This window comes from Melanotaenia boesemani, chromosome 5 (genome assembly GCF_017639745.1).
Source record: "Melanotaenia boesemani isolate fMelBoe1 chromosome 5, fMelBoe1.pri, whole genome shotgun sequence".
Lineage (NCBI taxonomy): Eukaryota > Metazoa > Chordata > Actinopteri > Atheriniformes > Melanotaeniidae > Melanotaenia > Melanotaenia boesemani.
Window position 1 is genome coordinate 7,812,202 of NC_055686.1, and position 17,754 is coordinate 7,829,955.

The 17,754-nt window shown below is 41.5% G+C and overlaps 1 protein-coding gene across 1 annotated transcript; it reads left to right on the forward strand.

Annotated features, from left to right (window-relative positions):
* Positions 1-9,108: 9,108 nt before the first annotated feature.
* LOC121640202 (ladderlectin-like) lies at positions 9,109-10,595 on the forward strand. The gene is made up of 5 exons (XM_041985926.1): positions 9,109-9,239; positions 9,493-9,599; positions 9,699-9,833; positions 9,924-10,035; positions 10,206-10,595. Exons 1-5 carry the CDS (start codon positions 9,182-9,184, stop codon positions 10,271-10,273), a joined length of 480 nt encoding a protein of 159 aa, XP_041841860.1. The 5' UTR covers positions 9,109-9,181; the 3' UTR covers positions 10,274-10,595.
* Positions 10,596-17,754: the final 7,159 nt, after the last annotated feature.

Consider the following 17,754-nt stretch of genomic DNA (forward strand, 5'->3'; position numbering starts at 1 on the left):
TTCCAAAGGTTTTGCATGTCTGTGGCCAGCATTTCAAAGAGGACTGTTTCCACAACATGGGGGCATGGAAAGCAGGCTTCGCCAACCGTTTGAAGCTGAAGCCAGGTTCAATACCAACTGTCCGTGACACAGCTGGAGAGGTAAGAGCTGGCAGTTATTTTATCGTTTCGGCCTTATTAGTCTGATAGCTTGAAAATATATTAGCACTGTTGTAAATGTAGCCAAGTCACTGTTTCTACTGTTTGTATCCGGTGCCATTGTGCATCAGATTGATGAGCGTAGCTAGCTGTGTTCTCCGTGCGTCACGGTTTGGGTCGGTAATGGGGGCTTCAGGAATGGGTTCCGGTGTTCCGGCGTTTGTTTATCCTTCACTACGCTGTAATCAGCGTCTAGTTACCGCTAAGGCCTAACCTGTCAATCACCTCATGACGGGCGATGCGATGGGCGGAGCCAACAGCTGAGCTGCTCCACCAGGGTTCCGCCCACCATAAACGGCACATTTCTGAAGCTGCTAAAAAGAGGGAGGTGAAGAGAAGCCGCTGCACTCAAACTGAAGGTCGATTTGTCCATACCATGGCGGAAATATTTCATTTAGATATTAATGAATGGTCTCAGATTGGGAATAAAGTGTATAATATGGGACCTTTAAAGTCCTGCTGAATCAGAAGAAGAGGGCTTTCATTTCAGGGGACAGAGAGGAGCAGAGGAGAGTTCAGCATGAACTCCAGTACAAGATCAGGCGAGCCAAGGACGGCTACAGGAAGAAGCTGGAGGAGCGGCTGGAGCAGAATAACACACGGGACGTGTGGAGAGGGCTGAAGGAGATCTCTGGATTTGGACAGAGTGGTGCCAGAGGGACAGCTGATGGAGACCAGCGCTGGGCCAATGATTTAAATCTGTTTTTTAACACTAGAAGTCCCAGAGAGGGGTCAATTGACCTTTCTACCTTTACAACCCAGAGATGGGTCGATTGACCAGTAGGATTTTAGCTAAAATCCTGTCTTAAGCTGTGAACAGCTTCTTTTGTTTGTAGACGAGTCAATTACTGGCACACCCCAGGAGGGCGCATACTTAGGGGAGACACTGTAGACTCTTGAAACCTGACTGTCAACTTTTGCCCAAAGCTTGGCTTGAGACACTGCTTGGTCCCCTGAGTATGAGATTGGAGTAGACCTCAAACAGATTCAGAAAGGTTTTCCTGCATTCTGGTATATTTCAAATAATTAAAAATATATTTGATATGATATATGATATATACCTCCTCGACACATTTGTGTGCTTTTAGAAGAAAAAAAAAAGATAATCATTGTGGGCCTTCAATAAAAAAGCAAACAATTTAGAATGATATGACAAAATGATGAATTCATATTTTTTTTAAAAATCACTTTAAAAGGTCCAGCTCTCCTCTTTTCATACAAATGAAAAAATACAAATTTTTCAAAATTTTTGACCAATTTTTCAAACTTTCTAACCCAATGTTCATGTACCTTATGTCCAAAAAGCCCAAGCAATGAACAATTTTGAATATTTAAAATGAACATTTTTTGATTGTGGTGGTACAGGCAGGGTCTGTGAGTAAAATGTCCAGAAGCATTAGTGTCTAAGTCAAGAGGGCATAAATGTCAACATGACAAAGATATAAAAGAACAACTGTGAATTTTTTCCAATGCTTTTTATTTTTGTCATAAAAAAAACAACAAAACAGTTAAAATAATGCAAGTAATGAAACAATTTCACAAATATTTACACAAGGCTACAGTGGCATGCCCTTGTGTGAATGGCTTTTCTGCTCTTTCAGCAGTCCGTCTGTGCTAAGTCCAAACATGCTTGGCACTTCCATGGTATCTCCATCCTGCATTTGCCACATGTGTATTTGTAGCAGTCAACACATCTTACAGTTGCGCAATTGTTCTTGCATCGATGGTTGACCTGACATTTTGCCCTTTTCCCAGGGCTAGGTGTGGGAGGTTGCTGCTGAAGCAGTTGCTCCTTATGTGCCTTCTTCTGACTCACATGAGAGTTGGCCAACTCTTTCGCGAGCTCAACCAGGAAGTCCACTCTTCTCTCCTGCACTCCGGTGCATTCCTTATGAAGAACATGAGCGTTCAGTGCCGCCATGTCGATCATGTTGTAGAACACGGCGACTGGCCATCTCCGTGTTCCTGCACGCACGCTGTACTCCCGCACCATCTGGTCCATCACATCCACACCACACTTTGTGGTGTTGTATTGTGTGACAGTGTTTGGCTTCCTTTTGGTGGTATTCTCAGTCTCAACCACATTGTGCATGCTGCTGAGAAGATAGACAGTCTTTTTCCGTTTCGGCGCATATACTGTGAGTGTTGCACCAGTGGTGGAAAACACTCGAGTGGTGAATTTAGTGTGGTCCTTCAGTCTAGTTGACTGAGGAATTTCCCGGTGAATCTTGTTGACTGTGCCAAGGATGGTGGTTTTCCGGCTAAGCAGTCGTTGCGCAAGGGACAGCGATGTAAAAAAATTGTCTGTTGTTACAGTTCTGCCCTTATCCATGAACGGCTCCATCAGCCTCATCACTACACTCTCAGAGAGTCTCTCTCCACTGGGACGACTGGGGTCCTTGCCAAGATATGGCAGGATATTGCAAATGTACTTTGATTTCAAGTCACAAGCCAGCCAAAACTTAATGCCAAATTTGTCCGGTTTTGTTGCAATGTACTGCAGAAAACTGCAGCGAGTCTTTGTCGGGAAAAGCTGTTGATCAATAGTGATGTGTCGACCAGGGTTATAAGATCTGATGCAGTTATTGACAAAAGATTCCCACAGATTAGAAATTGCAGCAAACTTATTTGTCTCCACTCGCTCACTGCGTGTGAACATGTTATCAAAGCGTAGGTGTTGCATGATGTTTTGGAAGCGGTTTCGGGCCATAGTAGCAATGATTCGTGGGTTTCCCAGCTCTGCTGACCAATTGTCACGTAGTGATGGAACTTTCTTCACCCCCCGCAAGATAATAATTGCAATAAATGCCATTAGTTCTGGGAGGTTCATGAACCAATCTGCCTGCTCCTTTTGCCGTGCATGCTGAATGGTCCATTCTTGAATGCTACGAAGCATTTCAAGTGTTATAAAACAGAAGAAGCTTTGAAGACGAGTCCGGATACTTCTTCTGGCCTTAGCAGTTGGCTCTCCATCTGTGCCGTATGGTTCTATTGGGGTGAAATTGAGACATGTCCCCAGCTGTTCTTCATGCCACACTGTGCCATCTTTAGCCATCTCTGTCCTCTCACTTCCCAACCGAGCCCTCTTTTCTGGCAGTGGAGCAGTCTCATCATCTGCAAGGTAAACAATTTCACAATTTCAGAGGACGAAAATAGGATGTTTTGGAAATAAGATTAAAAAAATCCTTTATTTGTACCAAAATGGAGAAATTCCAGTGTTGCAACTCACAGTACAGGACAAAGCAGAAAGAAAGAAATTTGTCATTCCAAAAAGTTCAATAATAGTTTCAAATCTTACCTGAAGACTGCTCAGAGTCAGAGTCCGAATCCAGCTGAATTTGTATCTCTTCTCCATCTGAGTCACAAGGGTTTGTATCGCTGAGGATCAGGTCCAATGCCTGCTGAGTTGTAAGCCGCCTCTGCATTTTGCTTCCTTCTATTTGTTGGAGGTGAAGCTAGCTACTATTTATCCCCCTCAGCCCACCATCCCCCACTGCCACAGAATTTACCAGACGTTTCAAGGTAACAAGGAGGGGCTGGATGCAATGGGTGCATTCCTCAGGTAATGGCTGCATTTACAAATGAAGAGATGCTAATTTTTGCCAGCAGAGTCGTCAGTTTGGACTAAAGGTCTTTCGACCCTTCTCTGGGACTTTAGGGAGATATCAAAATTCCTGGGACTTCTAGTGTTAACAGATTTGATTCTAACCCCACTCTCTCTGCCCCCCCTCCCCCCTCTTCACACATCCCCAGTCCAGCATCTACCATCCCCTTCCCCCGACCACCTTCATCTTCACCTCCACTTTCACCTACCCCCCATCTCCACTCCACACCAATGGACTCCACCACCAGCCCCCCACTGCCCTCCACCTCCCCCCTCTCCTTTACATCGGCCCAGGTGAGGAGAGAACTGAGGCGGCTGAAGAACAGGAAAGCTGCAGGACCAGACGGCATCAGCCCCAGGCTGCTCAGGACCTGTGCAGACCAGCTCTGTGAGGTGCTCACTTACATCTTTAACCTGAGCCTCAGCCTGGAGAAGGTCCCTGTCCTGTGGAAGACCTCCTGTGTGGTTCCGGTTCCTAAGATATCACACGCGAAGGAACCGAACCATTACAGACCCGTCGCCTTGACCTCCCACCTGATGAAGACCATGGAGAGGCTCATCCTCGGTCACCTCCGCTCCGTGGTGTGCACCGCGATGGACCCGCTGCAGTTTGCCTACAGGCCAAACATCGGGGTGGATGATGCTGTCATTTACCTACTGCACAGGGCGCTGGCTCACCTGGAGACCGCTGGGAGCGTCGTGAGAGTCATGTTTTTTTACTTCTCCAGTGCGTTCAACACCATCCAGCCGGTGCTGCTGCGGGGGAAGCTGGAAGGAGCTGGAGTGGATGGAAAGTTAGCTGCGTGGACCATCGACTACCTCACCAACCGGCCACAGTACGTGCGTCTGCAGAACTGTGTGTCTGAGGTGGTAGTCTGCAGCACGGGGGCCCCTCAGGGAACAGTGCTCTCACCGTTCCTCTTCACCCTTTACACCTCGGACTTCACCTACAACACCAGCAGCTGTCATCTCCAGAAGTTCTCTGACGACTCAGCCATTGTGGGCTGTGTGTCTGAGGGGAACGAGCTGGAGTACCGGTCAGTCATCATGGACTTTGTGGACTGGTGTGAGCTCAACCACCTGTGCTTAAACACCAGTAAGACCATGGAGATGGTGATTGACTTCCAGAGAAGGACACTACCCCACACACCGGTGAACATCCAGGGGAAGGACATTGACCGGGTGGACAGTTTCAAGTACCTGGGTGTTCACCTCAACAGTAAACTGGACTGGTCACACCACACAGACGCCCTGTACAAGAAGGGCCAGAGTCGCCTCCACCTCCTGAGGAGACTGAGGTCCTTTGGAGTATGCAGGCCTCTGCTAAGGACATTTTATGACTCTGTGGTAGCCTCTGCTGTCCTCTACGCCGTTGTCTGCTGGGGAGCGAGCAGCACTGACCGGGACAGGAAGAGACTGAACAAGCTGGTCAGGAGGGCCAGCTCTGTCCTGGGCTGCCCGTTGGACTCTGTGGAGGAGGTGGGTGAGAGGAGGATGTTGGCCAAGCTCACATCCATCATGGACAACACCTCTCACCCGCTGCACCAGACTGTGGGGGGGCTGAGCAGCTCCTTCAGCAGCAGACTGAGACACCCTCAGTGTAGGAAGGAGCTACCGCAGGTCCTTCATTCCCACTGCTGTCAGACTGTACAACTTATCTGTATAGTCATAATACTGTGTAGTATTTATTTATATTTTACTGTGCAATACCCCCATATCAATATCATCATATTCTTCATATCCCACCATCACCATGTAAATATGTATGTAGTCTTTGTATATAGTGATGCATGTTCACCCTATTCTGTCTTTCTGCACCTTATTCTATAACAAGAGCTGCTGTAACAAGTGAATTTCTCCACTGTGAGATAATAAAGTCTGATCTAATCTAATCTAATCTAATCTGTAAGGAAAAAAATGAGCGATAGCTTTCATTAGTCCCCCCCCCCCACTATCTTACTTCACCATAGACTGTATATGACAACAGGTTTCACTATGGAGTATCTCAACTGAACGCTCTTGAGGAGTGATCTCTCTCGTGTCATATTTGATAGCAGCATGTTGCAGCATGAGACCGTGGTGAACCACTAACCTTCGCGAGGAAAGCCAGTATGCAGCATTTGTTACATGGCTACCAACTGTCACGCCTCGGCCGTGAGACCCATGCATTCGAGTGGCTTCTTACCTTCTCACGCTAAACCTCCGATTTGTCACACTGGAATACACATCAAGAGCAATGCCGGTGTTCTGTCAGTTTAGCATACGCATCAGAGTAGCATACATTACGTTAATGCGCGTGCGGGTTAAGGTTAGGGTTAGGATTAGGATTAGGTGCAGTCGTCACTTTGCACTATGCGTATGCTGATCTGACAATGTATGCTAAACTGACAGAACACCGGCTAACGGAGAGGTTCAATAGGATTCCCAGTGGGTCGCATTACTTTTGGACCGGTGTCCCGGCATATATGTCAAAAAGACGCAGCGTCGCAGCAGCGGTTCACTCACTGCTCATAGATCAGTCTGACACGCAGTGATGAGGGGAGATATTTCAGCTTCACAAACAGCAACAATGCACAATATATTTTTTCCTAGTTTCCAGCACTTCCAGTTGGCAGTTTTGCTGGTTTTCCCTGTTTGAGCCCCATGTTTAATATTTTTTAATATATTTATTGTTTTTGTTTTATTTAAAATTTCTTCCAGTTCCAGTGTAACATGTTCTTTAGTGACTACTGATGACGTATGTGATTGTTGAAGGGGTGTCGCAATTCGTAGGGGTTGTCTTTCAGCCCTACCCCTTCTAGCTCCGTTTTTAAGGGGCAAGTGGTAAGGGATCATGTAGCTAATCTGTAACCACTATTCTGGATATTTCACCACCACTATATTTAAACAGCACCCTCTAGTGGTCGAGATGTAGCTACTGTAACAACGAGCCCGTTCTCCCTATTTAAGCAGCCATGATTGTTTGTGTTCAGTAATTTCCATCAACAATTAAAAGCCATTTACTTTTTTAATGACAGTGATATAGGATATTGTATTTAGGCAGTCACATCAATTAAATATATATGTTTCAGGAATTTCAAGGGGCAGCTCAGGCAGGGAGGGTAAAAATATCTGTAACTTGGACAAAAATACCCAGTTCCAGCATGTGATCCTTTATTGCTCTTGTCATGGAAAACATAAGCTCTACTTGAATAAAAGTGCAGTTGTACTTGTATTTGACAGCAGCTTCCATTAATTAACAGACATATAAAGCACACTGACAACTAGTCGAAAGTCAGGACCAGACTCGGCATCAAGGTCAGAGTCTGTCTGGATCCTAGTCTGGGTAGAGTCTTTCTACCTCACCTAAATTCCATCTCTGATAGCAGCTACTGCGGGTCTCTTATGGTAACACACAGCAATTATCACCTGTACAAACAAACATTAACACACCCGCACACACACACACACACACACACACACACGCACACACACACACACCCATCATCAAGCACACATAAACACTGACAAAACCACTTCAAGGCCAGAACTAAAGGGTTAGTTATTGTACACATACACCACTAATGATAGTCTCTCATCCCACTCATGGATATTCTGGGAAAAAAAAAACAGCTGTTCAGTTTTATTACTACATGATCCACACTGAAACATATTCCTGCAGTACAGCCTGATCACCACTTGGTGTCACTATAGTCACACTTATGATAAACTATTAATCTTTACATGATCCTGACAATCTTACTCTAAGTTTCTCACTTCACCTGCAAGCATGCAGAAGGACACAAAGCATCCAATTACAGAGACAAACACGAAGACAAAGTTTAAATGTTCAAACAGATTAACTCTGGCATTGACTTCAAAATTCAGCTAAATGTTTAATGCTGTAAAAAATATGAATTGATAAGAAACAAACAAATAAATAAATAAAACAATGAATGAGAAAAAGTAATGTTTATTTGCAGTAGTTTCGCTTGCAGAGGTATGAAAGGCAGTGTTAGATGAATAAAAATCCATGTCAAAAATAGCATATTTCATTCATTCAGTCATTCAGTTTCTACTGCTTTGTCCATTACGGGTTGCGGTTAAGCTGGAGCCTATCCCAGCATTTTAGCAGGTGAGAGGCAGGGAACACCCTGGACAGGTCACCAGTCCATCGCAGGGCCAACAAAGATAGGGGACAAACAACCATTCACTCACCTTCACTCCTAGGGAGAATTTAGAGTCACTAATTAAACTAACATGCATGTCTTTGGACGGTGAGAGGAAGATACTGACTGTGATATTTCCATGTAACCATACTTCATTAGAGACAAGCAGTGTGAGCCGAAGATGCAGCGAAGATGAGAACCCTTAAATGGACCAAACACATCAGCGGGTAAAGAAGACACTTTAAAACAAGCAGGTTCGGTAATGGGTGATTGAGGTTTATTTATGCCATTTAGGGAAAAATAGAGGGACATATAACCATCAATATTTTGCAGGTTCAGCGACATCCTGGAAAAAAACACATTCAGCTGAGTCAGTGATTTATCCATCATTTAATAACTTATTTGTTATCTAAAGAAACTGTACTGTTAATATCAACCATATGATGAAGAAGTGTATAGAGTAGTAATATATGGTGAGTTCTGTCTGCTTTGGGACCATAAATCAAGCCTCCTGATGTGTTTATATAAGCTTTAACAGGAGAATGGCTTACCTGTTGCTCATTATAGCAGCTGCCAGTCATGATTAGGAGGCAATCGTTTGTTAATTCTTAGCTGTGTATTCTCCATTATTCATTTTCATTGAAACATTGGAGGTAATTGCCTGAGAAAGGAGCCGAATTTGTTACATGTCAACCAACAGATTGCATCACTTCCCTGCTGGGATTCTGCACTGTCTAACATTGGTTGTCTCTTAACAACATCATTACTTATTTGTGGTCAGTACTGATGCATTGGTTCTTAGACTCCATATAACAGTTAGTTCTTTGTTTTTAGTTGTTGAGTTTTGCAGCTTAGTCTGTTTCCAGAAACACTTTTGTACAGTATTATATACAGTTTACAACATCTGTGCACAAACCTGCCTCTCGTTCTCTCCACACATGAACTTTTTAAGTAAAACTCTACAAACCAAAGTCGTCCTTTCAGCCACACTGACTGTGAGACTTTAAAGTTCCCTTTTACCATCAAACCTTTCAACTTTTTCTGCCCTCTAGCATGCATCCTGTCATCGTGCATGTCTTAAGTTCCTTCATTTTTTAAGATGGAAAGATAACTCAACTATATAAGAGCTGATGTTGGCTTTGTTTGTCATGAGACAGGAGGGCTGAGCTAAGCTGAAGAAAAGTGCCTTTATCTGAAGGTGATCGTCATCTTTAACCTGCATTCGGTCCATCATGAAGATCCAGATCCCTTTACTTCTGTGTGCTGTGATGACTCTGACTGGAGCTACAAGTGAGTATTACTTGTACATTAAGCTTTTTCTCAGACAAAATATACCTGGAAAGACGTAACCATTTCACATTCCCTGTTTATTAACACACTTTAGAGTTTTCTAAAATACACAAAATTAACTTACAACTATTAAAAACACATATATAAATAAACTTAGAAGACAGGAGCACATTGGGAACAACATGTCCTTCAGTATTTTGTCCAAACATATTTTCACAAGGAAACTGAAAACTGCTGCTCTCGATTCTTTCAGATATTCAACAGCTAATAAAACGGTCAACTTGTCCTGATAACTGGACTAAAATCAACGGTCGCTGTTTCAGATACGTTCTGACACCTCTGAGCTGGAGTGCAGCTGAGGTGAGACAGATGAAGAATGATGAATCCTGCTAGAAACATGAAGTTGTTTTGTATTTGTTCTCAGTGATTCCACTCCTTTATGTTTCTGTCATACTGTAGAGGAATTGTGTCTCTATGGGAGGACATCTTGCATCTGTCCACAGTGCTGATGAATATCAGGACGTACAAAGCCTGATATGGTCCATCACTTGTGACAATAGGGAAGCATGGATCGGAGGCTCTGATCACCAGCGGGTATATAATTCAAACGGAAGATCTGATTTCTACAGAAAAAACATTTTTTATAAATTATTCAAACAATTTCTTCCCTGATCTGTCCTCTAGGAAGGTGTCTGGTGTTGGACTGATGGTACAAAATTTCGGTTCCAAAGCTGGTGCCCTCGAGAGCCCAATAATTCTGGCACTGGGCAGCATTGCCTACAAATAAATTACACAGGTAAAACACAGTTCTAGATTTACTAGAAATAGATAAATACAGGATGTTGATTTCATTTTTACACAGCTGCTTTTGTCTGGATGTAAAATGTGTTTTTATACAGTCATGAGATCATCCTGAAGTTTTGGTTTGTGCAGCACTGAGTAACTCTGTGTGTCTGGTACTAACAGGAAAAAGGTGCTGGGATGATGACTGGTGTAATATTAGACGTTCATCTGTCTGCGCCAAGAATATCTGATGACTCCTGGACTGATTCAGGGACATGATGAAGCTTCCAGCGTTACAACACTGGTGGATCTGTGTTTCTGTTCATCCTGTTCAATCATATGTGTAACCTTCACTCATTATCACTCTCCATCTTTATTCTTCTCTATCGCTGTAACGCTACATAAGGAATGAAGCAACCAGGAACATAATCAGTAGCTGGATGTCTGTATCAGGTCTTGTGACTTTAATAAGAGCAGACTGAGTTATGAAAATGATGATTTTAGCTAAACCTTCCTCTGCAGACTAAACTATCTCTTCTTGTCTTTTCCAAATTAAAAACTTCAAGCATTGCAGTAAATTGTTCTGTGTGTTTGTTATATCTTGTATTTTTATTTACTCTGCATGTTACACAGCTGCAGTAGCAACAAATTTTATAAAAGTTAAGATCCATATTAACATATTTCATGAACAATTTTAGCTCATTCTTGTCTTTAATGGCAGCAACATGTTTTAAAAACTGGAATGTTAAAAAGAATCAAAAAGAATCAGTAGGGGGAACATGTAGCCACTAATTAGTTTATTAGACAGCAGGTCAATAACATAACTGGGTATAAAAAAGAGCAACTTAGAGAGGTAGAGTCTGTCAGAAGAGGTAAACTGTCTACAGATCCAGTATTTTCAGCAGAATGTCTCTCAGTGTAAAATTAAAAACACTGAATATTCCACCATAGACGGGACATAATCTTATCAAATGATTATCTGGAGACAACTCTTTGTGTAAGTAACATGAATGAAAACCAGTATTGGATGGAGAGCTTCGGACCCTGAGGCAGCCATGCATTAAAAACACACATGACTCTATCATGGAAATCACTGACTGGGATCGTGAACACTTGCAGGAATCAGCTCACCGAGTCACCCACAACAGCTGGTTAAAGCCAAGCAGCAACCTCCAGCGGTAAAATGTGAAGCCTTTGCAGAAGTGCAAATAATTGCAGTTCACTCCTCATCTGCTAGGGGCTGGCTCCAAAACAGAGTCAATCCTCATAGACGCCCATGTTAAAAAGACCATCTGCACAGCAGAAATAAACATGTTTAAATTCTGGTACAAAAAAAAATAATAAAAAATAACATTTTAGCATTAATAGGTCAAGTTTGTCTTCATGGCAACTGTGAGGTGTGACTTTTTTCTAAATCACCTGTTTAGATATTAGAAGAAGTTATTTAATTTTGAAATTCTACATAATTAGGGGCATGTCCTTTTGATTGACAGCTATCCAATATCTGCGGCAAGAAGAGAAAGTGCAGCACACCGGGTAACAGCGCGCCTTAGCTTTAGCCCGCCTACCTCCGTTAGCTTGTAAGCTAACGTTAGCTCCGGGTTAGCTCAGTTAGCTTTTAGCTACAGTCAGCTTGGAATTTGATGGGTGTCAATCATCCACCCCCACCTTCACAGTCCCCTTCTCAGCTCCACCTCTTTGCCCATTTTTGGAATTTCCGGGAATGACAACATGCGTGATGCTGCCAAGATGGCGAAGGTGGGAACCGCCCAATGAGCTTCAATTCAGCTCTTCAGAAACCTACGGGTGACGTCACAGAGGCTCTGTCCATTTTGTATGTACAGTCTATGGCAGTATATAAACCTTTTTTCCTTGGGGACCCCCTTTATGCATATACTAAAATGCCGTGGACCCCCTGCTCCACCCTGCGATGAAACCATGCCTGGTTTATACTTTCAAGTATTTTCAAAGTGAGATTCTCACCATATATAATGTATTCTGGTTGAGTCTTATTCTTTGATAAAGCCAAACTTAAATGAACATACAGCCTTACTTTTGTCCATTAAAATAGGGACAGTCTGTGGACATTAATCACAGTGGCTCTAATGTTCAGAGCCTCAGAGACGCCCTGTGCACTTTGACCCCAGGTTGGAAACCACTGGTCTATGGGACAAGCTCTATCAAGCAAAGAAGAAGCCAAATATGCACAAGATACAGAAATGCTGTGGCCCTCCTCTGGTCAAAGCTAATTAGAAATGGACGGAGGCAAAGTGGAAATTCTTTCTGGACATCGTGGACTGAAGAACAGATGGACCACCTGTCTTGTTAACAGCGCTTAATTTCATGGAAAATGTTAGCTTATTTTAAATTTTATTGCAGCACCAGATCTAAACAAAGTTGCAACAAGAACAAGAAAATACTGGAGAGTATTTAGTACAAATCAAAAACACCTGGAGGAGCATTTGATGACTAATTAGGTTAATTGGCAGCAATAACATGACTCGGGATTAAAGGAATATTTGAAAGGAAAAATTGGAAATTTGTTATCCATGAAATGGTAAAATTTCTTATCTGATGTTGTTTCTGTTCTATTCTGAATAAAATGTGGGTTGGTGAGATTTCCAAACCATTACATTTTGTTTTTAATGTACCTTTTACACAGAATCATAAGTGTGTAAGATGTTAACTTTTAATACAATTCAGCCACCACATGTACAGGTTTGTATTTATGATGAAATCTGAAATTACAAAGCAGCTACAGGTTAAAAGTTTGTTTGTTTTTCATTAAAAATAAATTATTTGACTTTCGATGTAGCTGAATTATGGTGGATTTTCTTCCTCTAAATGATGTGTTAGTATGGCCATTTGAACACAGTGTAAAAGTATTTAACTCTGCCGAATAAGATTATTTATAGCCGTATTTTCCAAAAGAAAAAAAAACTACTAAATTATTCCACATAAAGTAAACTAAGACATGGCTTAGCTTGATAGTTAAACATGATGAGGTTAAACTGTAGATTTTATATCCATATTTAAGATATTATTAATATTTTGCGTTTCTTCTTACTTCTTAACTTATTGTGAAATTTTGTGGTTTCTAATTTATCTGTTACTTCACTGAAAGTTTTGTAAGAGTTTCTACCAGGTATCTGATAATTTACTGCTTAGTCACTGAGACAGAGAATTAAAAAACAGAGTTACTGTAAAACGGGAAGAAGTCAAACACAAAGCAGCAAGGAGTTACTTTAAGATCCAAGTCTTTCCAAAAACAATTGAAATGTCTCTTTGGGCTGCAGCAGAGATACTCAGAGGTTCTCGACTTTCCCAAAAGGTTCTTCAAACAGTACAGGGGGTCCACAAAGTTTTGACTATGACAGAGTGGGCGTGACATCCACACAGAGATGAGCTGAGGTGTATCTGCTTACTATTTATTTATTTACAATGAACATGTGGTGGCTGAATTGTATTTTAAATTAAATATTAAATCATTTTAAATTAAAAACTAAACTCAATGGTTTGCAAATCTCACCAACCCTCACTTTATTCAGAATAGAACAGAAACAACATCAGATAAGAAATTTCACCTTAACATGGAAAAAAAATGCCAATTTTTCCTTTCAAATATTCCTTTTATCCCGAGTCATGTTATTGCTGCCAATTAACAACAGCATTTCTGTATCTTGTGCATATGCAGCTTCTTCTTTGCATGATAGAGCTTTAAGCTGCTGTTGTGGATGACACGGTGAACTGATTCCTGGAAGTGTTCACGATTCCAGTCAGTTATTTCCATGATAGAGTCATGTGTGTTTTTAATGCATGGCTGCCTCAGGGTCCGAAGAGCACCATCCAATACTGGTTTTCATTCAAGTTACTTACACAAAGAGTTGTCTCCAGATGGTCTAAATCATTTGATGAGATTATGTCCCGTCTATGATGGAATATTCAGTGTTTATAATTTTACATTGAGAGACATTCTGCTGAAAATACTGGATCTGTAGACAGTCTAGCTCTTCTGACAGACTCTACCTCTCTAAGTTGCTCTTTTTTATACCCAGTTATGTTATTGACCTGCTGTCTAATAAACTAATTAGTGGCTACATGTTCCCCCTACTGTTTATTTTTGGTGCAGTTTGTTGTCCAGCCTTTTGTTTTAATATTCCAGTTTTTAAAACATGTTGCTGCCATTAAAGTCAAGAATGAGCTAAAATGATTTATGAAATATGTTAACATGGAACTTAATATGGAACTTTTATAAAATCTGTTGCAGCTGCAGCTGTAACATGCAGAGTAAATAAAAACACAAGACTGTCATGCCTGCGCCCTCCTCTCGTGTGCGCTCCACTTCTCCGGAGTACTGATCACTGGTCATCACTACATCACCCACAATCCCTCAGCTTCAGACATCTTGGACACACCTGCATCAAATCCCAATCATCTGTTTCACCTGGTCATCACGCTATATAATCCTCATTCCCTGACTGGTTCATTGTGTGTTACTCTATTGCATTTGTGTCTTTACCAGTACTCGCTCTTAGTAAAAGTCTACATTCCACGTACCTGCGCTTGTGTCCAGCTTCTCCTTGGATCCTTGACAAAGATATAAAACAAGCTAAGCTAACATAAATTAAACAAGCTTATGTCAGGACAAGAAAATAAAAAAAATGTTTTGTTTTAGTTATTTCTGTGACCATTGTAAGTTTTTCTTTCTTTAACCAAAGGATACCAACAATTTCTTCCATGTGTGTGTATATATATATATATATACACATCCCCATGACTTACCTCCATTATTAATCTGTATGCAAACCTGTCAGCCATTTAGATTGTCCGGTTACCTTGGACTCCACAGTGAAAATGTAAAGTTATTGCCATCACTCCAGAGCCACAGGTTGTCCTGGAATTAATAATGTACCAAAGCAAGGAGACAGACGACAGACGTTATAGTTAAGAAGTGTCAGTCTGTTATTAATGTCTTTTTTTTTAAGGTTAGTTTCAGTTAAAGTTACCTGCTGGCAGTCATTGCCTCCAATCCATATCCTAGGACTGCTGTGAGTGAATATTATTATCAAGTCATTAATGAACTCGTACTCATCTACTGAAGCAAGGTTGGCCTGCATCGATCAACAGTTTTTCTGTGTTAGACATTGAGACAAATGAAGACACTAAATAATGTTCAGGATTTTATGTAAAATCCTCAATTTTTCATTTCTCACATGAAATTAGATGCTTCATTCATTCATGTAGCAAAATCAAATGTCAATAACAGAATATATCATTAAAAACTGTTCCTATTGGTATCTAATCCCTACCAAAATAGCCTTTATGTTTTTATTCTCTTAGAATGAGCGATTTCTATCTGCTTGCTGTGGGTCCTCATATGTAGTAGCTGCCATATTTGTGCTACCATTTTTACTATGGTGTCTCTGAATGGACAAACAACTCTCTATCTCAACTCTGAAGTGAACCCTCTGAGCTTTAAAACTGCTTTGCCAGCTTTGTTTAATAGGTGCTAGAGTACTGCTCAGGTTGAGTAACGCCTTAAAAGGCACATGGAAGAAGATGATACACATGTACAGAATACTGAAGTATTACCTGGAGTACAGTCATAACTGCACCTGAGGCCACTGGGTTCACTCGTAGGTCAAAACATGTTTGTGTCTGGAAGAATTTTGATCACTGACGGCCGACCTCAATAACCCACAGTACATGGACGAAAATAGGTTGGATGCACAAGGTGTGACGTACAATAAAGTTTTTTTAATGTTTTGACTGAGGATATGTGTTTTAACATATTATACAGCAGATTTTGATGACTTCATTGATTCACTTGGACCTTCAGAACCTGGATTAGGTCCTAAAGTTAGTTTTTTTCAGGCTCCTAAAACATCAACTCCATGTGAACAAAACATCTAAACAATGAAATAGTAAGCAGATACACCTCAGCTCATCTCTGTGTGGATGTCACGCCCACTCTGTTATAGTCCAAACTTTGTGGACCCCCTGTACTGTTTGAAGAGCCTGTTGGGAAAGTCGGGGACCTCTGAGAATCTCTGTTGCAGCCCAAACAGACATATCAATTGTTTTTGGAAAGACTTGGACCATAAATGAACTCCTTGTTGCTTTGTGTTTGACTTCTTCTCATTTTACAGTGACTCTGTTTTTTAATTCTCTGTCTCAGTGACTAAGCAGTAAATTATCAGATACCTGGTAGAAACTCTTACAAAACTTTCAGTGAAGTAACAGATAAATTAGAAACCACAAAATTTCACAGTAAGTTAAAGAAAAAAAAAATCTCTTAAATATGGAGAAAAATCTACAGTTTAACCTCACCATGTTTAACTATCAGGCTAAGCCATGTCTTAGGTTGTTTTATGTGAAATAATTTAGTAGTTTTTTTCTTTTGGAAAATACGGCTATAAATAATCTTATTCGGCAGAGTTAAATACTTTTACACTGTGTTCAAATGGCCATACTAACAACATCATTTAGAAGAAGAAAACCCACCATAATTCACCTACATCGAAGGTCAAATACTTTATTTTTAATGAAAAACAAACAAACTTTTAACCTGCAGCTGCTTCGTAATTTCAGATATCGTCATAAATACAAACCTGTACATGTGGTGGCTGAATTGTATTAAAAATTAACATCTTACACACTTATGATTCTGCATAAAAGGTACATTAAAAACAAAATGTAATGGTTTGGAAATCTCACCAACCCACCTTTTATTCAGAATAGAACAGAAACAACATCAGATAAGAAATTTTACCATTTCATGGAAAACAAATTGCCAATTTTTCCTTTCAAATATTCCTTTTATCCCGAGTCATGTAATTGCTGCCAATTAACCTAATTAGTCATCAAATGCTCCTCCAGGTGTTTTTGATTTGTACTAAATACTCTCCAGTATTTTCTTCTTCTTGTTGCAACTTTGTTTAGATCTGGTGCTGCAATAAAATTTAAAATAAGCTAATATTTTCCATGAAATTAAGCGCTGTTAACAAGACAGGTGGTCCATCTGTTCTTCAGTCCATGATGTCCAAAAATAATTTTGACTTTGCCTCCGTCCATTTCTAATTAGCTTTGACCAGAGGAGGGCCGCAGCATTTCTGTATCTTGTGCATATTTGGCTTCTTCTTTGCTTGATAGAGCTTGTCCCATAGACCAGTTGTTTTGTTACGAAGGACTCCGAGCAGACAGGTTAAGGCAAGCAGGATTTATTATCAGAACTGAGGTGGTAACACACATTCTTACTACGAAGGTAGAAGTAGTGGAAGTCTCTGGATGACAATCACCGATGCAGGTAGTCGGGACCGGGAAGGGAAGGTTAGGAGAGTCCAACAGCGTTGAAACGAGGTCCGACAACGACTGACTGTGTAGCTGGAGTATAAGTAGTCCTTGAGTCAGAGTGGCAGCATGTGTAAGCCATCAGAATTCTGGTGATCGACTGCGGTAATGCGTTCCAGGTGTGTCCGTGACAGGGTCTGGTGCAACAGTACCCCCCCCTCCAAGAGGCCCGACAGGGCGAATGCGGCACCGAAGCCGGGGCCGACCCCGGGGACAGGGCCCAGGTCAACTGGGATGCAGACGGTGGAAGTCCCCGAGCATGAAGGGGTCCAGAACATCGTGACGAGGAACCCATGACTGTTCCTCAGGTCCATATCCCTCCCAGTCGACCAGGTACTCCAAGCGACCCCGGCGCTGTCGAGAGTCCAGAATAGCACGGACG

Excerpts from the sequence above, each read along its gene's own strand:
- LOC121640202 (XM_041985926.1), top strand. The coding sequence starts at position 9,182 with ATGAAGATCCAGATCCCTTTACTTCTGTGTGCTGTGATGACTCTGACT. Across the intron at positions 9,240-9,492 it reads GACTCTGACTGGAGCTACAA|ATATTCAACAGCTAATAAAA; the intron begins GTGAGTATTACT and ends CGATTCTTTCAG. Across the intron at positions 10,036-10,205 it reads CCTACAAATAAATTACACAG|GAAAAAGGTGCTGGGATGAT; the intron begins GTAAAACACAGT and ends TGGTACTAACAG.